The sequence below is a fragment of the Cricetulus griseus genome, chromosome 4 (assembly GCF_003668045.3).
Source record: "Cricetulus griseus strain 17A/GY chromosome 4, alternate assembly CriGri-PICRH-1.0, whole genome shotgun sequence".
Lineage (NCBI taxonomy): Eukaryota > Metazoa > Chordata > Mammalia > Rodentia > Cricetidae > Cricetulus > Cricetulus griseus.
The window spans coordinates 103686499-103708667 of NC_048597.1; the positions used below are offsets into that span (position 1 = coordinate 103686499).

A 22169-nucleotide genomic window follows, 5' to 3' on the forward strand; every position below is an offset into this window, starting at 1 on the left:
ATGGTGGGGAATTGATTTGTGTCTCTGCCTCCAGAGTGCTGGGATTAAAGGTGTGTACCACCACCGCCCAGCACCTGTTGACTGTTAATGGTGCCTCTTACATCTTCACATCAGGCATATGTCATACTTAGCAGATATCTTGGCTGAGGGAATTAGAGGTTAGGAGACGAGATGTATGAAAATATCCTGCTGCGACCATTGGAAACAGCAAAGCAAACCATCTGGTCTGTTATAGGATTTCAAAGTACCAAACTGTTGATTCAGTTTGGATTTGTTTTTGTTGTATTGATTTGTTGACATCTCTGGCAGATTTACGTAAAACAACAGAGTGACCTGCAGTTTCTTAATTTCAATGTAGAAAATACTCAGGAATTAATACAGATATATGACTCAAAGATGGAAGAATCAAAGTCCCTGGAATACAGGTAACCTTAGTCAATGGTGTTGATGTTGATATTTACTTCCTCATTAGGTCAGTTTTACTCTGTGCTTGCTGTAAGCCAGTACCCGCTGCTATTACTGGTACAGTAGGAAATAAATCTATATACTAATAATTAGGATAATCCTGGTGCTATGGGGGACCTAATGTAAGAATTTTAGGTGTGATCTGTAGGTGTTACCTAGTCATCTAACAAAAATAAAATTGTAGACCAGGTTTGTGTGTGTGTAAGAGGCTCTGAGCTGGAGTAGACACTACAGAGATAGGTAGGCCTTCGTTAATGCAGCACTTCCATTGTGTAGGCAATGGGCTTACCACAGGGGACAAGATCTATGGGACTTGATACCAGCTTCAAAGAATAATGCAAAGAATAGCCTCAGTGGCTGCAACAGGAGCTCAGGTCTTCCTGTTTGTTTGTTTGCCAGTTGGGAGGCATTCTTTCCTTGTCTATGACAAGAATTGTGGGGATGATTGTTAATCTGAAGCACTAGGAGAGTGGCCTGATAATGCAGATAACTACAACAGTGAAGTCCTTTTCTTTTTTTTTTATGTTTTTAAAATATATTTTCACTAAGTCATCCTGGCTGGTCTTAAACTGATGTCATTCTTCCTCTTTACTGGGATTATAGACCTGTGATGGCATGGTCAACTAAGCCATTGTGCTTTTTTTTTTTTTTTTAAGTGTTTAGGGTTTGTAAAGACTGGTACTCTTTTTTTTAAGATTAATTTATTTATTGTATATACAATGTTTTGTCTGCATTCGTGCCTGCAAGCCAGAAGAGGGCAGCAGATCTCATTACAAATGGTTGTGAGCCTCCATGTGGTTGCTGGGAATTGAACTCAGGACCTCTGGAAGAGTAGCCAGTGCTCTTAACCTCTGAGCCAGCTCTCCAGCTCCTGCCATTGTGCATTTCAAGAAGAAGGATTGGGTATCCCCAGTCTGCAGGGGACTATGGAGTCTGGACTACATTGTCAGCTTGTCTCCCTGGAAGAACTAGAGGCGGTAGCTGCAGGGACAGGGTATAGGAACTGTAACTGCAGCTGGCAGCAGGACTCATTGTGCTGCGCTGTACTTCTGTCCTCATGCCTTCTGCAGGGGTTGCCACTCTGTTGCTCTGTGTCCCATCTACTGCTGCCACCAGCAGCCCCCTGGCCCATGCAGTATTCTCTTTCAAGCTTTCGACATATGTCTTTTTCCTCTTTGAACTTCATTGCCACTGTGAGGTACTGGAGGAGTTGAGGTTGCTTCTTAGAAGTGGTTCATGCCATAGCTGGTGGGATGGCTCCAGAAGTAATGCCACCTACCACCAAGCCTGAAGACCAGAGTTCAATCACCAGCACCGGAGTTCAATCACCAGCACCCATGTGGTGGAAAGAGAGAAGCAACTGCCTGTCCTCTGATCTCCTCCCTCTCTCTCTCTCTCTCTCTCTCTCTCTCTCTCTCTCTCTCTCTCTCTCTCTCTCTCTCTCTCTCTCTCTCACACACACACACACACACACACACTCAACCAACCAACCAACCAATCAATCAATGTATAAAGTTAACCAGTCCATGGTGGTGCATGCCTGTAATCCCAGCACTCAGGAGGCAGAGGCAGACAGATCTCTGTGAGTGATGTTGAGGCCAGCTTGGTCTACAAAGCAAGTTCCAGGACAGCCAGAGCTGTTACACAGAGAAACCGTGTCTTGAAACTCTCCCCGAACAAAAAGATGTATAAGTTTAAAAAAAAAAATGCTGGAGAGGGGATGGAGGTTGGGGAGTGGTTCATACCACCATGGAAAGAAAGAGCTGTGCTTTCTAAGGGATCAGAATTGGTGAATACAAGCCCGACATGATGTGAATGCCTGTATTCCTAGTACTCAGGAATATTACAATTTCTAGGCCAGCCTGGGCTACAATGTGAGAACCTGTCTCATCTAACCTCTGATAGGAAAAAATCTTAGAGGAAGGCATGGCAAAGGTCTTGTTACATTTCTGTAGCAGTCTTGATTTTGTTGCTGTTGTTTTGATGGAAAGGGGAGGGGAATGTAGGATTGGTGTTCAGAAAGGCTTCCTATATGAGGGCTGGAATTGGTCTCTGAAAGTCAGACTAATGGGTTTATTGGGATTTAGGCCTACTAATGAGGCTTGGGGGAGGTAATACTAGTAGATGATAGTATCAAGTCTATCTTATAACGCCTATTTTTTTGTAATGTCACTGTAGCAGAGACATGTGTTTATCAGACCTTGACAATAACTACCCAAAAATCGATATTAAGAGAGAGAGAAATCAGAAGTCATTGGTTAAGGATCAAAAGTTTGAGGTCACGTTGACTCAGCACAATAGGTCAGACAAGAGCTCTTGTGATGCATGCAGAGAGAAGAAGCTACAGGTTAATACTACGTTTGGGGAAAAAAGTGTAATTGCTCTCTCATCTCTATTTACCAAAGACTTACTGGAGAAACAAAAATCTTGGTCTCTGGGTGGAAAAATCCAGACTGAACCCGAAAACAAAATTACACTATGCAAGATTCATGCAAAATCACCAAAAAGCAATGAAGTGGAGCTTCAGATGGAAGAGAAGGAGCTCTCAGAAACATCCATCTCGCTATCTGATGAGAAGCAGTGGCATGACATCAACGTTTACCTGGGCCTTTCTAACTGCTCTGCTTCAAAACAGCAGGGAAAGCCTGATGAGGACTGCCAGGACCCCACAGCTACATCTGAAATCTCATGCTGCACCCAAAATGAAGTCTATATGGGTGACATTGACCTGTGTAACTCCAAGTGCTGCCACCCAAGTAACATCATCGTGGAAGCCCCAGGGTACATGACTGACATAGAGTGGATGAACATTTTCAAGCCTTCCAAAACGCAAAGGATTGTTCGTCACAAAACTTTGTGCACTTGTTCAGGAGGTGTCAGTGGGACGAAATATAATTCCTCAGCAAGGTTAGTGACGTTCATATCTGTAAACACAGGTGCATAAGTGATGATAGACACAGAAAGGGCTGCAGTAGACATGTATGCCTATGGCTATCGAGAAAGCACTGTTTGCAAACTGCAGTCCTATTTAAGACAAACCTTTCACTCTTTTCCTCATGACATAGACACTCAAATCTTTGTGCACAGAGACTTTAGACTCCAATGGAGAGTTTGCACTGAGGGCAGCTTCTGAGGCAGAGGTTTTACTTAAAAATAAAACCAATTCTGAGTTGGGCAATGATGTTTTATTAGAAAACAAACAAGTAGGTCACTGCTGAGTGGAATGCTGTTCTGGAGCATTCCTCACCCCAGGGTCCTTTCCACTTGACAGGCTGACCCTTTGAGGCCCACACTACAGTACAGATCCCAGTCACAGTCTCTGTCCTTATCTGGGATCACTCCTCACGTTACATACCCAAGGTGCTGTGCTTCTGTGTGCAGCTCGTATCTGTTGTCAACTTTTCAGTTACCAGGCTTTTTTATTTTCTAAAGTGAAAGACAGAGCGGTGGTGTTTAACAAGCTGATAAAAGTAACTGGCTTCTTTTTTTCATAAGACAATTAGTATATGCTAAATTATTCAAGTTTGTCTTATTGTTAGAGTTGCTGAATCTTGTGGCTGAGTGGCACTATAATAGTGCCTGCTATTTTTAAGTAAAACATAGCTCTTCAGAGCACAGAAAGGATGAAGTTTCTATATTGAGAGCTTTATTTTAGTCATTGCATTGACTTCCACAGGACTTTATGATTAAAATTTCTAGTACTTACATTATGTAGGGTATTCTTGGGCCCTTTTAAAGAAGTTTGAGTCATTAAAAACCATACAGATATTCTGACAAGTGCAAAATTAAAAAACCATTTGCTGTACTAAATTGTCATTAAGCCATTTGGTTTTTAAAGATCTTTGGAAAGCTGCAACTATCAGGAAGACATAGCTGTCTGTTTGTCCCTAGTAAACAAGATCTTGTGCATGTGTGGTGCTGGCAATTGAAATGGGGGCTTTATTCATGTTGGGCAGGGGCTCTGCCACCAAGCTACAGCCTTAAGCACCACCCCCAAAACATTCTTTATTTATACGGGGAAAGCCTGCATTGCGTGGTTTTGAGAACACTGTGTGTGTGTGTGTGTGTGTGTGTGTGTGTGTGTGTGTGTGTGTGTGTGTACATAAATATTAAGTTTAATGTACAAATAAATTCAAATTTACATTCAGGGGTTTCCTTCAAGGCCCCTTTGACTCACTAACTTCAGTCATTTAAATGTCAGCTTGTTCTTCCAGCTGAGCCACATGCACAGGACAAATGTGTGATTAAATAGAAAAAGATAGTGGTGTTTTAATGTTTCCCTCAGGTTACAAGAACCTGTGTATCCACTTTATTCTCTAGGTAAATGTTCACATCCGTGCCTCTTTCCACTTAGCAAGTGAGGTCTCTTTGTGAGGGGAACCACAAGCATCTGCTCCTCTGTGTGTTTCCTGAGACCTAGTACCTACAGGAGAGCAGTCACCTGCCTAGTGCCATTCTACTTTCACAAAGTTATGGACTTGTGTCAGTTTCACAAGCCAAAAAACCTTACACTTCTACAAGTGCTTACCTCTGCCTTCTGTAGTATCTTGTCCCTAGCACCTTCTTTATTTTTTCACTAAAACTTTGTTTCTTTTGTTTCAGGGTATGAACCCAGGGCTGATCATGTTAAGCTTGTAAGCTTGCACCCCTAGCCTCCATACTTTTAAAAAAATTAAATGTATTTATTCGTGTGTGTGTGTGTGTGTGTGTGTGTGTGTGTGTGTGTGTGTGTGTATGCCACAACACTTTTGTGGAGTTCAGAGGACAATTTGTAGGAGTTGGTTCTCTCCCACAATATGGGTTCTAGAGATCAAATTCTGGTCCCCAGATGTGGTGGCAAGCAACTTTACCCATTGAGCTATCTTGGTGGCTTTTTTGTACTTCATTTATTGTTTTTGGTTTTGGTGTTTTCTGTTTTTTGTTGTTTGTTTGTTTGTTTGTTTGAGACAGGGTTTCTTTCTTTTTTCTTTTCTTTCTTTTTTTTTTTTTTTGGTTTTGTTTTTTCGAGACAGAATTTCTCTGTATTGCTTTGAAGGCTGTCTTGGAACTAGCTTTTGTAGACCAGACTAGACTGGAACTCACAGAGATCCACCTGCCTCTGCCTCCTGAGTTCTAGGATCAAAGGTATGCTTTACCTTGCTGGACCTTTCCTCCTTATTATTATTTTTTTTAAGGCTTTTTGAGACAGGGTTTCTCTGTATAGCCCTGGCTGTCCTGGAACTTACTCTGTAGACCACAGGCCTCCAACTCAGAGATCCACCTGCCATTTGGTTTTTAAATTCCTTGTTCTTTTTTTTTCTTTTGTTTGTTTTTTTAACTTTCTTTTTTATTAATTTATTTTTTACATTCCAATCCCAGTTTTCCCTCCCTCCTCTCTTCCCGATCCCCCTCCCCCACTTCTCCCTTCTCCCATCTGCTCCTCAGAGAGGGTAAGGCCTTTCCTAGGAAGTCTACTAAGTCTGTCCCATCATCTCACTGAGGCAGGACCAAGGCATCTCTCTACTGTGGATTTCTGTATCTGCTTCCATTTATGGAAGAGGGTTCAAGCTTCTCTGGGATTATTAATTGTAGGCTGGGTATCTTTTTTTTCTTTTTATTATTATTATTATTATTATTAATTCAAGTTAGGGAACAGGCTTGTTTCACATGTAATTCCCCTCTCCCTCTCCCTCTCCCTCCCCTCACCCCCATTCCTTCTCCCCCACCTCCAACCTACCCCCCACCCCATCCACCCACCACTCCCCAGGCAGGGTAGGGCCCCCAACCGGGGCTCCACCAAGTCCACCAAATCTTCCTGTGCTGGGCCTAGGTCCCTCCCCATGTGTTCAGAGACAGAGTGCATCCCTTCAAGTGGGATGGGCTCTCGAAGTCTCCCACACACACCAGGGCAAAACTAGGCTGGGTATCTTTTGCTTTATATCTGGTATCCACTTATGAGTGAATACATACTACATTTGTTTTTCTGGTTTTGGGAGCTTCACTTAGATTTTTTTTTCTAGTTCTGTCCATTTGCCTGTGAATTTTAGAATGTTATTGTTTCTTACTGCTGAGTAGTACTCCATTGTGTGAATATACCACATTTTCTTTATCCATTCTTCAGTTTAGAATCAATTCCTTGTTCTTGTAGTTACCCTGAACTATGGATTTTAATTTTTTACTTGCAAAAATATGCATTAATGTATAGTTCTCTATTCAGATCTTATTTCAGAAAACATGTTTAAGCTAGAAGTGGTAATGCATGCTTGTTAACCCAGCACTCGGAGCTGTGGTGGAGGAGTTTGAGTTATAGGCCAGCATGGGCTTCTTAACAAGTTTGAGGCCATCCTGGCTTACACAGCAAGATCCTGTCACATTCTTCTTTTTCCCTTCCTCTCTTTTTACTTTTTCTTCAGACAGCATTTCATTCTGTCCCCTAGGCTGGCATGAAACTTACTATGCAGCTCAGACTGGCCTCAACTTGTGGTCTGTCAGTCTTCCTGCTTTGGCTTCCTCACTGAGTGCTGGGATTATAAATATGAACAACATGCCTGGTACTTTTTTGTCCTTTTAACATGCTTTTAAGTGTATGCGTGATATATGTGTGGTACTATTTCTCTTTGGTCTTGTTTGCAGTGAGTTCGTTGCCGTCCAGCCTCCCCAGTGTTTGGGGCCCTCAAAATCTGCTGAAAGAGAAGATGAGTCAGAGACCTCTCCAGACAAAATAACCTCATTCAAGAGTCTGTTCATCAGCAAAGAGGCAGCATCGTCCAATGAAAAGGTTTATGTTTTACATGAAAGTTCCCAATTTAGTCAATCAAAGTGTCCATGCTTTTATTCTTCTGTAACACTGTTGCTTAATTTTGGCCATTTCTAGGTTTTTACAGTCATGGGCTGTGTGACTGAACCATCTCACACACTGGAGAGATGGTTCAGCAGTTAGTAGTGCTTGCTGCTGTTGGACAAGATCCAGGTTTGATGGCTTACAACCATCTATAAATCCATTTTCAGGAATCCTCTTTTGAACTTCATGGGTATCAAACACACATGTGCACATTCATACAGGCAAAATACTCATACACATAAAATAAAATCATCAAAATGTATTTTGGGTAGGGGTTGGTTTTTGATTTTTTTGAGACAAGAGTCCTAGCTGTCTTTTAACTAGTGTCCTGGAACACTATGTGGACTATACTGACCTCAAACTTACAGAGATCCTCCTGCATCTACCTCCCGAGTGCTGGGACTAAAAGCGTGTGCCACCACATCTAGCACTAAATTTATTTTAAATCACAGGCCTTTAAGGCTAATTGAAAAATTTTATTCTTTCACAGTTTTATACTCGCTCTCTCTCTTTCTGGTCTTATACTTTCCCTATTGTGTTCTCACTTTCCCCATTGTCTTCTCCCTTTTTAGCTTCCTTCCTTCCTTCTTTCTTTTTCTTTCCTTTCCCTCCCTCCCTCCTTCTCTCTCTCTCTCTCTCTCTCTCTCTCTCTCTCTCTCTCTTTCTTTCTTTCTTTCTTTCTTTCTGAGTCAAGGTTTCTCTGAGTAACCCTAGCTGTCCTGGAAACTTATTCTGTAGACCAGGCTAATAGGTGTTCTACCACCCAATAGTAAGTTTTTTCACGAATGCCGTAAGCCAGATCAAGCCAAATTGAAAAAATATAACAACAGGTGTATTGATCAGAGCAGGCAGGTTCACTGGTCCCAGAACAGACCAGAGAAGTCTGAGGTCCAGAGATTTTATAGATTGTAGGGCAAGAGGTGATGATGTGTCCACCATAAGCTGGGTTTGTGCCCAGACTTGGTCAAAAGCTGAGCACTTGCGGGGAGGGAGAACTTGGCCAGCAGGAGGCATCAGGAGATGGAGTTGCTATAGTCGCCAAGAGTGTAGAACTGGGCTTTTTGCCCCCTTTCCTTTGTTCAGAGACTCTCTGAACAAGCAGGGCTTGGAGAGAGAAAGAGAAGAGGGGGGAGGGAAGGAGAGAGGGAGGGAGGGAGAGAGGGAGGAATAGGGCTTTCAAGACCATGCAGGGATGAGTTGGAGGCTCCACCTGAACATAGGCTGGCCTTGAACTCAAGAGATCTACCTGCCTTTGCCTCCCCCCCCCCCCAGTGCTGGGATTAAAGGTGTGTGCCATCACCGTCCAGCTTACTTTTATTTTCTTAAGTTTTTATTTATTAATAGACTGTCTGTGTGTAATGTACATGTGTGAGTGCAGGGTGTACATTCATAGGAAAGTCTGAGGCTAGCTTTCTGATATTGGTTCTCTCTCTCCACTGTGGGTTCCAGAGTTGAACTCAGCCATTTTGCCAATCCTCAAGGTTCTTTTTAAAAAGTATTTTTTTTTCTTTCAGAAACTGCTGTATTGATCCCCCCCCCCTGCAACTTGAAACTAACAGCAATACATAAAGAATTGGCAGCAAATTCCACTCAGCTGCCTGTCCTTAACCACCCATCCCTTCACATATCCTCTGATAACAGCAGTCTCCAGAGAATCAAAGGTGACATTCTGGTGACCTTAAAGACATGGCTGCAGAAATGGCAGCGTGGCATTTTACTACAGAAGAAATCCTCTCACCTTTGTGAGTCCCCAGGAAGTTAGGTTCAGATTGAAATCTCCATTCTGCTGACGATAATGGGCAAAGTAGGCCTGGTGATGAAACAGAGGACGAAGCTGTGTGTGTGTGTGTGTGTGTGTGTGTGTGTGTGTGTGTGTGGTCTCTTTCACCATCTTACTGTAGGATTCAGGAACTACAGCAAGGATGAGCACTTTTGAGACAAGGTCTCATGTAGCCCAGGCTGGCCTGGAACCAACTATGAGCTTACTTGCTGCCCAAGTGCTGGTGTTACAGGCGTGCACCACATCCCCTCTTCCTTCTTTCCTTCTTTTTCTTTAACAGGGTCTCCCTCTTCAGTGCTTGAATTATAGATATGAGCCCCCACACCTACGTTTTCCTCCTTTTTCAAAAGGAAAGTAAACAAACAAAAGCTAGCCAGGCTTTGATGGTAAACCTTTAATCCCAGAACTAGGAAGACAAAAGCAGGGAGATCTCTGAGTTCCAGGACAGCCAGGGCTACACAGAGAAATCCTGTCTCAGCAAAGAGAGGGGTGTTACTGTCTGATTTTAAATAATAAGTGAGAGCAATAAGCTTAGGTCCAACAGTTTTTATTTTATATCCTCTTTTTAAATACACAAATTCCATAGGAAGGAAAACATGGCAGAACTTGTACACACCTGTACTCCTGACACTGTGGAGTCAGAGGCAGGATGGTCGTGAGTTTGAGCTGATCTGGGCTACATAGTGAGTTCTAGGCCAGCCTGGGCTACAGAGTGAAATGCTAGTCTCAAGAAACCAAAAAAGAACTGGTGAGATGGCCACTTCCCTTTACATTTATTTGATTGTGGGGTGTTTTTGGTATGGGGTAAAGGCAATCACAGCCAAACCTGATGAATTGAATCAAATACCTGAATCCACTGAGTAGACTTTGCAAAATTTTTCTCTGACTTTGTGTCATGGAACATACAAACACACAATGAATAAATGTTTTGTTTTTAAATTAAAGGACATCTAGATGGCTCAGAGAAGGTAAGCATGCTTGCCACCAAGCCTGACAACCTGAGTTTGCTTCCTAGAACTTACATGTTGGATAGAGAACTGACTCTTTTAGCTTGTCCTCTGATCTTCACCCTTTTAAAAACAAACAATACAAATAAAATAGCAAGATTAAACTGAAGCACATCTCCACATACCTTTAGTGCTAAGGTTCTGTTTTGCAGTTACTTTGGCCTGCTAATTACGACTTGATTTTTTTTTTAATTTTTTTGGCTTTTCAAGACAGGGTTTCTCTGTGGCTTTGGAGGCTGTCCTGGAACTAGCTCTTGTGGACCAGGCTGGTCTCGAACTCACAGAGATCCACCTGCCTCTGCCTCCCGAGTGCTGGGATTAAAGGCGTGCACCACCAACGCCCAGCGACAACTTGATTCTTTAAAGTTATTTTTTTTTTAATTTTATGTGTGAGTGCTGTATCTGCTTGTATGACTTTATGCCAGAAGAGGGCATCAAAACCTACTGTAGATGGTTGTGAGCCACCATATGATTTCTGGGTATTAAACTTAGAACTTTAGGACCTCTGGAAGAGCAGCCTGTCCTCTAAACTACTAAGCCATCTTTCCAGCCCTCCCTCCCCCTTTTTAAAGGCAGGGTCTCACTATGTAGCCCTGGCTGGCCTAGGACTTATGTAGACTAGGCTAGCCTTGAACTCACAAAGATCTGCCTGCTGGAATTAGAGGTGTGCACCACCATACCTATCCTGGTTTGAAGTTTTTGTTTAAGAAATGTTTAGGAACCTTTTCTTATAATTAGTTGCAGTAGGTTCTGTTTATTATGTTTATTATTATGTTGCATTATTTCACTGAGTAGGTTATAAGAAATAAAATGAATTAAAAAAATACCGATGTCTACCATTGACCGAGAGTTAACATCTGTGTCTATAAATTGTGATTGTGCAAACACAGAAATGCACCTCCGCTCACAGTGCTGAACTGCATTGTTTTTTTCAGGATGACTTTTCTCCTACCAGTAAGCTCCAGCGCCTGCTGGCCGAGTCTCGGCAGATGGTCACAGATCTGGAGCTGAGCACACTAATGCCCATCAGCTGTGAGAATCTCAACAGAAGTGTGCGTTCCCCTTTCTTCCTCTGTGTAGGTGTATGTGCAGGGAGGGATGTGCTGTGTATGATGTGTACGTGTGCATGGTGTATGTAGGCCAGAAGACAATCTCAGTGTTGCTGCTCAGGAGCTGTCCACCCTATTGTTGGAGACAAGGTATCTCATTTGTACCTTGAGCTTGATGATTAAGCTAGTCTGGCTGGCCAGGGATCCACCTTCTCCACCTCTCCAGCACTGGGGTAACAAGAGCATGTGCCACATCTGGCTTTTTATTCAGGTGTTGGAGATCAAACTCAGGTCCTCATGCTTGCATGGCTAACACTTACTGACTGTTCTATGTCCCCAGCCAGATTCCCCTTTCTTGAGACATACATTGATAAGGTCTGAATATGCCACTAAGCGGTGAGGCTCAGGAGGTACTGGGAGGTGGTTATTCTCATAGAACGAAGGTTTCAAGAAGAGAGACACCATGCTAAGCATAAAAAGCTATACTGTGGGGCTAGAGAATAAGACAGAACCAAAAACAGTGTCAAAACTGCCTCTGCTTCCTTTTGATCTGTGGGACATCTGAATGCACTTAGTGTTTGTTGTTTTTGTGCTGCTGCAGATGGGACCTAGGGCCTTATGTAGCAAGTGCCTTATCCTTCACCCAGATTCTTGGAGATGTTTTAAAACACACAAAATTTCAACTTCTCTTATTTTTTAAAGGCAACACTCTCCCTATTTAACACTGGCTGTCCTGAAACTATATAGACAAGACTAGCCTCAAACTCACAGACTAGCCTCTGCCTCCTGAGTGCTGGAATTAAAATTGTATGCCACCATGTCTGGCTCTAAAATTTCAAATTTAAAGTAAACATAGGATTTTAAAGCACACAAAAATAGAAAAAATATAATTACACATCTCTAATAACCACCAAATACCTGCCATTTAAAATTTTATCTTCCTCCTCTGTATACTTTAAAATTTACATTTGTTTACTTTTGTGTGTATGTTTGAGAAACAGTCTTATCCTTAATCCTGGTTAACCTGGAATTAATATATAAACCAGGCTGGCCTCTCATGTCATTCATGGAGATCTGCTTGCCTCTGCTTTCTTAATCTGGGATTAAGGGACTATGCCAATATGCCTGACATTTCTGTGTGATTTCCTGTGTGTGTGTGTGTGTGTGTGTGTGTGTGTGTGTGTGTGTGTGTGTGTAAGCAAGTGAGAGAGGACAAGAATGTGGGTAGTATATGTGGGGGTAGTCAGGACAACTTGTGGGGGTTATTTCTCTCCTTCCATCGAAGGATCAAACTCAGGACGTCAGGCTTAGCAGAAAGTACCTTTACCTGCTGAGCCATCTCACTGGATGTCCATATGCTTTCCAAATGCATTTTAGAGCAAATTTAAGACATAGCTTTTCACTCATAGATACTTGAAGATGCATCTCTTTCAGGTGTGTAATTTCTTTGGTGGGCATGTCTTACTATGTAACTAGCCTAGAACTCACTATTCTTCTGCCTCTGCCTCCTACAGTACAAAGATTATGTGCAAGTGGCACCATACCCAGCAGATGAGGACTTTAGAAAAACAACCATAATAACATTACTACACTCAAGAAAACCAACTGTAAATCATCAGTGTCCTCTAATGACTATCTGTGCCAGCTCTTTCCCACTTACTTATTTGACACATTTGTTTTCTCTTTATTTGGATCAGTATCCAACCAAGGTCTGCCGTTTGCATTTCCTCCTCTAATGTCTCTCTGATCATAGTTCATTGTTTCTTTTCCCCTTCTCTGGCCCTGGCTATCCTGGAGCTAACAGATCCATCTGCCTCTGCCTCCTGAGTGCTGGTACTACAGGTACATACTACTTCTACTGCTGATTCTTTCATTCTTTATCTTTTGTTTGTTTGTTTGTTTGTTTGTTTGTTTTGAGGCTGGGATAGAACTGCACTCCGGATCTTACCAGCTCTTCCCTCACTGTACTGTGTGGCACTTTCCTCTCCCATAATGCTTTTAAACTGCTGTTTGGATCTAAGGACTTGACTACACTTACCTAGCTTCTCCCTAGTTGAAATCTGTCATTCTTTCAGATTTCATGTGTTGATTTCTGCTGCTGCTTCTGAGCACAGTAAGATTTCAGTGGCAGTTGTATAAGCTGCCTTGCAGATTTTAATCAACAGTGTACAGAACACTAGACTTGAGGTCTATTCCCTGATTGTGAAGGAAGAGTTCAGAACTTACACTTCCCATTTCAGATTTAAGGTACATTCCTTGGACATGCTATCTGTGTACTTATAAAGATATTTGAAAGCCATTTAAGTTAAACTTTTTTGTATCTCTGATCAAAACCCCAAATAATAATAATAAAAATAACAACAACTATATAGTGGAGAGATGGCTCAACAGTTAAGAGCACTGGCTGCTCTTCCAGAGGTCCTGAGATCAATTCCCAGAAACCACATGGCAGCTCACAACCATCTATAGTGGGATCTGATGCCCTCGTCTAGCATAAATGTGTACATGCAGATAGAGCACTCATATATATTAAATAAACCTAAAGAAGAAAAGAAAAAAAGAATACTGTACAATACAAAAAATTCCTTTTTAAATTTGACATTTAAATATTTTAATATTTATGTATTGATCAATTGATTATGTGGACAATTGCAGGTGGGTCTCTCCTTCTACTATGTGGGTTCTGGTGATTGAACTCAGGTTATCAAACTTAACAAGTTTCTTTACCCCCTGAGCCATCTCACCGACCCCTGAATTGCTTTCCTATAAAACTAATGTTGTTGGGGGTGTAGCTCAGAAGTATAGTGTGTGTTGGGCATAAGCAAGGCTCTGTATTCCATCTCTATAGCTAAGAAATCCCCCAACCCAAACCAAAGCAAATGTATTTTAATGAGGTATAATTTACATACAGTAGAACGAAGACATATCATTGAGAAGGGTTTTCATGTGGGAAGGTGGCCCAGTGGATAAAAGCACTTGTTGCATAAACACAAGGACTTGAGATTACACCCCAGCACCCACATAAAAGCCAAGTGTGGATGTGTACTCTGAACTCTAATACTGTGAGAGTCAGAAACAGGAGAGTCCCAAGGCTTGTCAGCTGCCAGCCTAGAGACTCAAGCCCAAAGGAATATATGGCAGAGTGACAGAGTGAGAGCAGGACACCCATGTCCTCCTCTGGCCTTTACTCACATAAAGCACACAACACACATGCCATGTGTTCAGTGTCTATCCTCCTTCTTTAATGAAAAAGTCAAAGCCCTGCTGATTCAGGTCGTGCACGTGTACCCATGTAGCATCCAGTGAGAAGAGAGAATTTCTATCACAGGAAGTTCCCTCAGAGCCCTTTGAAGTGAGGCCTCTGTACTCACCCCACAGGCAGTGACTGCTCTGATTTTTATCACTGCAGACTAGTTATGCTTCATGCAGAGCCTTGCAGAAATGCAGCCACCAGCATATGCTTTTTTTTTTTTTTTCATTTGGTGCTGGTAACCAACATGGGGCCTCCCCTCCAGCCTATATGTACTCTTCACCTTTTTCCTTGGTATTTTGAGACTCATCCATGTTGCTGGTGCATTAGTGCTGTGTCCTTCATTGCCGATTGATATCCCATTGTATGCCTATGCGTGCATGTTTGGGTGCACTTGTATGTGTGCAAATGCTGACGTACGTCAGAGGACAAGGACCTTGAATGGGAACTGAGAGCAAAGTGCAGGGAAAGGGACAAAGCTGTGACCTTGGGTCTAGACTGAGAAGATGCTGAAGCTGTTCGAGGCTGGTGAAAACTTGGTTTGAAAGAATTTTGAGTTGGGAAGACCCAGAACTCAAATCATAGCCCTTCACTTTATAGATAAGGGAAGAAGATTAAATCCTTTACTCAGCATTACACAGCCAGGATCAGAAAATCAGTTAATTGGAAAAACAAAACAAAACAAAACAAAACAGTGGCTCCAAACAGAGTATTTTTGGATGGATTAACTGACTCAGGAGATGTTGGGAAACAGAATTAAACAGCAGAAATGTACTTGGCAACAAGCTTCACACACTCTTTCCCCATGCCTTTGAACTTGCTAGAGTTAGAAACAGGAAAAGCAAACAGTTGTATAAAAAATTCTTGTTTTTGCAACAAGGAAGCAGGGTAATGTTCTGAGCAGCCAGTCTGCCACTCTGAGGCGTCACCATCTGCAGCTAAAGACAAGGGTAGTAATTCTGTGGACGTGATGCTGGGGAGCTCCCAAGGCTCATGCTCCCTCAGGAAACTGCAAGGCTCCTGTCCCTTTGACAAGCAGTGTCACTTTCTGACTCTCCCAGACACTCGTCTATGGGTATGAAACGGCATAATCCCAGGTTTCTCTTTGCAGCTTTGTTTAACAGCAGAGTGCTGTTACACAGGACAGGGACTGCTCCCAGCAGGATGCAAAGATACAGACAACACTCCCTCGTGCATGCTCTTATATTGTATTATTTACTGAATAACAGATATGTGCTACCGCTCATGGGTGGGGGTCAGAGGACAACTTGTAGAAGACATTTCTCCTTCCCCCATGTGGATCCTTGGGGTTACAACTCAGGTCATCAGGTTTAGTGGTGGGAACCTTTAACTGCTGAAGATAACTCACTGGCCCCATTTTTAAATATTATTTGATTTTTGAACCAACTATTTAACAACAACAATAACAGCAGAACCCTAATAATGTAAAAGGTAAACAGAAAAAAGGAAAGAGTAAATTGCAGTACTGCTGGCCATACCCAGGGCAACCCCTCACTGCAATTGAGAACGGGGCAACTCAACCCTAGACCAAGCTTGGCATTCTGACTAGTACACAGGACTGGACATTCTATTTCTGAGCTTAAGATTTATGCCTGTAATCCTAAAATTTGGGAGGCTGGTCAAGACCAGCCTGGGCTACATAGTGAGACCCTGTCTTGTAGCTCGAATTCTAATTGATCTTAATAATAAAAACCTGGAGTCAGATATAGGGGTAAATGCTGAAAGAGCAGAGAGACAGAGGAACAAGCCACAGCCACTTCTTACCTCACCAACTCCTCAGCTTGAAAAAGGGTGAGCTCCTGTCTCCAACTGCCTTATATTCCTCTCTCTGCCCAGCCATATCTCTGTCTGTTTCCTCCTCCCTAGTGCTGGGATTAAAAGTATGTGCCACCACTGCCTGGCTTCTATGGTTACTAGTGGCTAGCTCCCCATTCTGATCTCCAGGCAAGCTTTATTTATTAGAGCTCAAACAACATATTCCACACTGACTCAAAAAAACAAAAAGTGGTCAGGCATGATGACACATACCTTTATCCCAGAGCTCACCAAGTAGGCTAGTCTGTCTGATCAATGATCACCTCTGTGTCCTCCAGCTCTGCCCATGCTAACCTTCTTGTTTCTCTGTGTAGCCCTGACTGTCCTGGAACTCACTCTGTAGATCAGGCTGGCCTCAAATTTATAGAAATCCTCCTGCCTTTCCCTCTGCCTCCCAAGTGCTGGGATTAAAGGAGTGTACCACCGATTCCCCAGCCACACTTGTATTTTTTAAAAGATATACTGTTGCCGGTGAGTTCAAAGCCAGCCTGGTCTACAAAGCTACACAGAGAAACCCTGTCTTGAAAAATAAAAAAAAAAGATGTATTTGTTATTTTATGAGTATGAGTGCTTTGTCTGTATATATTCTATATTTGTATATCCTGGTCTACATAGCAAGTTCCAGGAGAGTAGAGCTGCAAGATGCAGTTCCAAAACAATCATGCAAACAAACAATAAAATAAAGAAAAATTAAGCCAGAAATGGTAGTACACACCTTGAATCCCAGCACTCTGGGCGCAGAAACAGGAGGATCTCTGAGAGTTGGAGACCAGCCAGGTCTACATACCATTCCAAAACAGCTAGGGCTATAGAGAGAGACCCTATCTCAAAGAAGTAAAGTGTAGTGGGAGCCACTGAGATGGCTGTGTGAGGCTGTGGGTAAAGGTTCTTGCTGCCTAACCTAATATTCTGAGTTCAGTCCCTGGAATGTACATGATGAAGTTGAGAACTGACTCTGGCAAGTTGTCTTTTAACCTCCACACACATGCCATGCCATGTACACAAATGCAATGTACACAAATAAATAAGTGTAATTTTAAATAATCTTTAAAAATGGCAACAATATCCAGACAGTGGTGGTGCATGCCTTTAATCCCAGCATTCAGGAGGCAGGGGCAGGCAGATCTTTATGAGTTTGAGGCCAACCTGCTCTACAGAGTGAGTTCTAGGACAGCCAGTACTACGAAGAAATCCTGTCTCAAAAACCAAAACCAAATGACAAAAAAAAAAAAAAAATGGCAGTAAAAACAAAAATGATGAACTGGTGAGATGGCTCAGCTGGTAAAGGCACTTGCCAGCAAGGGTGACAACCTAAGTTCTATCCCTACCCCTAGGTCCCACCAGTGGCAAGGGAGAACCAACTCTCAAGAGTTGTCCTCTGACTGCCATACACATGCCATGCCATTTGCTTACACACACACACACACACACACACACACACACACACTCACACACAAATAAGTAGAGAAAGAAAGACAACAAAAAGACTTTGTAATCCAGGCACAGTTGTAAGTCCAGATACTTGGAGACTGGGACAGGGGAATCTCAATAGCTGAAAACAAGGGAAATTGTCCCCCAAAACAAAGACTATACATTATATTGTCTGTCAGGGTTCTTAGTAGTAATAGTAGTAGTAGGTGTGTGTGTGTGTGTGTGTGTGTGTGAGAGAGAGAGAGAGAGAGAGAGAGAGAGAGAGAGAGAGAGAGAGGAGTGCTATAACATCTGTGCATAGAGGTAAAGGAATTGGTTCTCTCCTTCCACTGTAAATTTCAGGTATCCTATTCAGGTTGTCAGGCTTGATCACCAACTCCCCCTAAGTCTTTGAAAGGCATTCCTGCTATATTTGTGTCTAGTAGCCTAAAGTGTTTTTTAAATTTCTGTAACCTGGGTACTAATTTTGGAGTTGTTTTCTAGAAATTAGAAGTCTCAGAAGAGCCAGATGACAAGAACACTCTTGCCAGCCACTGAAGGAAACAAAGTCAACTTGGACATTCACTGTGGCCTGTGTAGGTCACCTTTGCTGTCTCACTTTATCTTGGAATTGATATTAATAAGTAACTAGGAATGTTGATAATGTAGAGTCATGGCTACACATTCATCTCACCAGTAATTTGTCCTCTTTTGCCTGATAATTAGCCCGAGTAGAATGCCAATTACTTGTAAGAGAAATACAGACCAAAACATTTTTGTTCTTAATACTGATAATTTTATATCTAAGGAAGCTGGTATATAAATCCAGCTTTAAAATTTGGGATCTTACCTGGGTGGTGGTGGTGGTGGTGACGCACACCTTTGATCCCAGCACTTGGGAGGCAGAAGCAGGTGGATCTCTCAGTTGGAGGCCAGCCTGGTCTGCAGAATGAGTTCCAGGACAGCCAGGGCCACACAGAGAAAAACAACAATAACAACAAAAAAAGCAGGTAGTTGGGCCTGCTGGTACAGTCTATAATCGCTGGGGGGTGGGGGAGGCTGATTACAGGCAGGATTACAAGTTCAAGGTATTAGATAAATCTGAGACCCTGCCTCAAAAGGACAAAAAAAGGGGGTGTGGGGGTGACTCGAGACCCGACATGGTATAATACACTGTGGTAATCTTAGCCCTCCAGAAGTTGGGAGGACTGAAGCAGAAAGATGAGGAATTGGATGTCAGCCTGGGCTACACTAGTGAGACCCTGACTCAGAAAATAAAATTTTTCAAAAGGCATCTAAATTTTCATCTGAGGATTGCTTCTGTATGTCTGTCTAGAAAGAATCCTGTGTGACTTCAAGCTTTGTGAGTCTGTCGCCCAAGAAGCACTTCCATGTGTTCTGTTTGCTTCTGTCAGACCTTCATTCCAAGGGCAGTTCCTCCAGACCACCAGACCGCGGGCGTGGGTGCCACAGGTGTTTCCGGTTAAGCACAAGAGCCCTTCCAGTAGGAAGGCAAGAAATCTTAGCAGACCCTGCCTCTTTCCCGCTCCCTCCGCTCTCATTGCGGAGGTCTGAGGTCTGAGGTCTCCCTCAGTAAGGGAGACCTTACTGAGGAGAGCCGGGGTGTGTAGTCAGGAGCTCAGACTCCCGAACTGTTAGCGCACTATGCGGTGCTAACCCCTTCTCACTGTGTTGACTGTTTCTGTTTTTTCTCAGAAGCAGGATTCTCATTGGAATGCAGAAAGCGGATACCATACTTCACCTGAAGACAAAGAGGATTGTGATTCCCGCAGAAGCAGCATTTAATACAAAGGCGAGCAGAATCTCAAAGTTCACTTCTTAAAGCAACTATATTTTGTTTTTGGTGAACCATTTTTGTGTAAAAAATATTTTCATGCCAAAGAAATGAGGCCCTACCCTACACACGTGTATGGAACTATGCTAAAAGGAAAAAAACCAAAAAACTCTGTCAAGATGCAGACACAGCTTAATACCAGAGAAGCTCTTTTAACCTGGCAATAATCAAGAACCCTGCATGAAATATGCTTTAGCTGTCTGCCTTCTTAAAACCTGGGTATATATTCACATTATAATTGTAACTTCCTAGAGTCTGCTCCCTGCCTGTGACATAGTCTTTTCTTCTCTTATGGTTTTAGCACTGACTTTGTTGTGTTGATGGGCATAAGATAAGATGGTGTAAAATGTTTGCTAGGGGACACTATCACCTTGCTGGCAGTTAAGGCCAGTCTGTCCTCAGGCGACAGCTGCATCTTGTCTGGCTCTGTAGTAGGCAGTTCATTTATACAAGACATCGCTTGCTGGAAGATGAAGTTTTATATGAATTTTTAAAAATATATTGAAGACTAAAAATTCCATTTTAACTTTAAAAATTTTTATTTTTTTTTAAAAAATATTACACTATTTGCCTCTGTCCCTTCTACCAGAACTGATCAATTTCATTCAATAAAAATTTTTAATAATAAAAATAATTTTTGGTTTCCTTTTACTATACAGGACTAAAACAAGGAACTTTATGTATGTAGTTTGGTTTTTTGAAATAGGATTTCTTTGAGTAGCCTTGGGTGTCTTGGAACTAGCTCTGTAAACCAGGCTGGCCTTGAACTCACAGAGATCTGACTGCTCTTGCTGCCCAAGTACCCGGATCAAAGGAGTGCACCACCACTGCCTGGCTAACAAGGAACTTTAAATGCAATCTGGCAAGTTAATTGTTTGGGAAGGTATTCTCTTAAGCAGATATCAAGGCCATATTGTGCCAGGGCAATGCCCGTTTGTTAGAGGCCTCAGGGTTTCTTGAGAGATGATTTTCATGAGAGGAGAAGGCTGTTCAGCTCACCTTTGTAATGAGGGTGCTGAAAAGAAACTGAGTGAGGCTGGCTACACTCTATAAATACTGTCTTTCCCTTCAGACTAGTTGTGCTGAGCCAGACTGAGAACATAGAGCTGATTCTGAACCAGCACTTGCCAAGTGGGAAGGAAACCCAGAATGCTCTTGGAGAGGCCCCAGGGTCCAAGTTGAGAATCCAGATCCTAAATTTTTTTCTGCTGTGTAATGGGCTCATGGCTGCTTCTCCACTTGCCTACTGACAGGGAACATTAATTAGATGCTCCGTAGGAAAACTTAGGATTTGTAGTATAAAATACTACATTATTTTATAGCTAAATGTAATTTTAGTTCATAGACTTGAAATATCTACCACACCTATGTACTCCAGGTTGGCTCCAACTTATGATCCTCCTGCCTCAGTTTCTCAAGTGCTGGGATAACAGGAATGATAGAATGACAGAAAGCTGGGATGCTCAGCTTTACAACACCTCTTCTTACCCAACAAAAAAGATTATAAATTAATTAACATGAAATTCAGAATGGCCAATTTTAATATGATCCACTCCGCTATCTCAATGTTATATTTATAGAGGAACAATTTCTCCTGTGTGTAGGAAAGGGTTCCAAGATAAACTAACATTTAGCATTTGCATTCTGTCATTATCATTCTTAAGACCAGCATATCAGGAGGCAACTGAATTACACTATAATTTGTCTGCCAGAAATGATCTCAGCATTGGAAAAGAATGATACAAGGTATTTTTAGAACTTCTGAACAGACCTTTTAAACAGAAATAGAAACTTCCCCTCCAAAAGAAATTCTGAATCAAGATCATACGTAAACACTTAAAACAGTTTTACCCAAAAGGTGCCAAGAGAATGCTTAGAACCGAGACTATGATATGAGGCCAAGGATGGAAGCCCTGTCATGGAAGCCTTGTCATACTCTGGATAGTGACCCAGAGTTTCTTCTGTGTCCCTGATCTGTAAGCTTCTTGCTAGGGTAATGCCTCTAGCTTTCTTTCCTTGAAGACAGTTGGTATGGAGTTAAGACTCCAGGAGAATGATCCTAGCTAGTAACCCTGATGTTCTGGAGAACAGAGTGAATAAAGTCAGCTAAGATGCCAGGCTCATGCATCAGGGTTAAAATGGGTGGCCTTCCAGAAGAGTCTATCGAATGCACAGTGTGCTAACCAACCCTGTTAGGAGGACCTCTGGGTTCTCAGCCAAGAAATGTTTAACACAAAAAGAATCTGTTACCCCATCTCCTAGGAAGGCTAGGCAGGAGAATGGTAAGCTGAAGGCCTGCTTATGCTACAGAGTGAGTTCAAGTCCAACATGGGCAACTTCAGTGAGACCTCATCTCAAAACAAAGTAAAAAGAGGGTTGGAGCGCCGGGTGTTGGTGGCGCACTCCTTTAATCCCAGCACTCGGGAGTCAGAGGCATGTGGATCTCTGTGAGTTAGAGGCCAGCCTGGTCTCCAGAGCGAGTGCCAGGATAGGCTCTAAAGCTACACAGGGAAACCCTGTCTCGAAAAACAAACAAACAAACAAACAAAAAGAGTTGGAGCAGTATAGCCCTTTCCCAGCATGCACAAGGCCCTAGACTTAATCCCTGTTTCCTAACACATACAGATTCATTATGAGCCCTGCTTACATTGTAGTAGGGAACACAGACCTTAAGTAATCACAGGGAAGACTGGTGCC

General features: G+C 42.5%; 1 protein-coding gene across 1 annotated transcript in view; it reads left to right on the plus strand.

The window, feature by feature from the left end:
• The window catches only part of Ccdc62 (coiled-coil domain containing 62), a 43676-nt gene extending 25501 nt beyond the window's left edge, over nucleotides 1-18175 (plus strand). The window contains exons 8-12 of the mRNA XM_035443321.1: nucleotides 310-425; nucleotides 2644-3372; nucleotides 7078-7222; nucleotides 11008-11124; nucleotides 18122-18175. Of these exons, the coding sequence (XP_035299212.1) occupies nucleotides 310-425; nucleotides 2644-3372; nucleotides 7078-7222; nucleotides 11008-11124; nucleotides 18122-18175 (1161 nt within the window). The remainder of the gene's footprint in view (nucleotides 1-309; nucleotides 426-2643; nucleotides 3373-7077; nucleotides 7223-11007; nucleotides 11125-18121) is intronic.
• Nucleotides 18176-22169: the final 3994 nt, after the last annotated feature.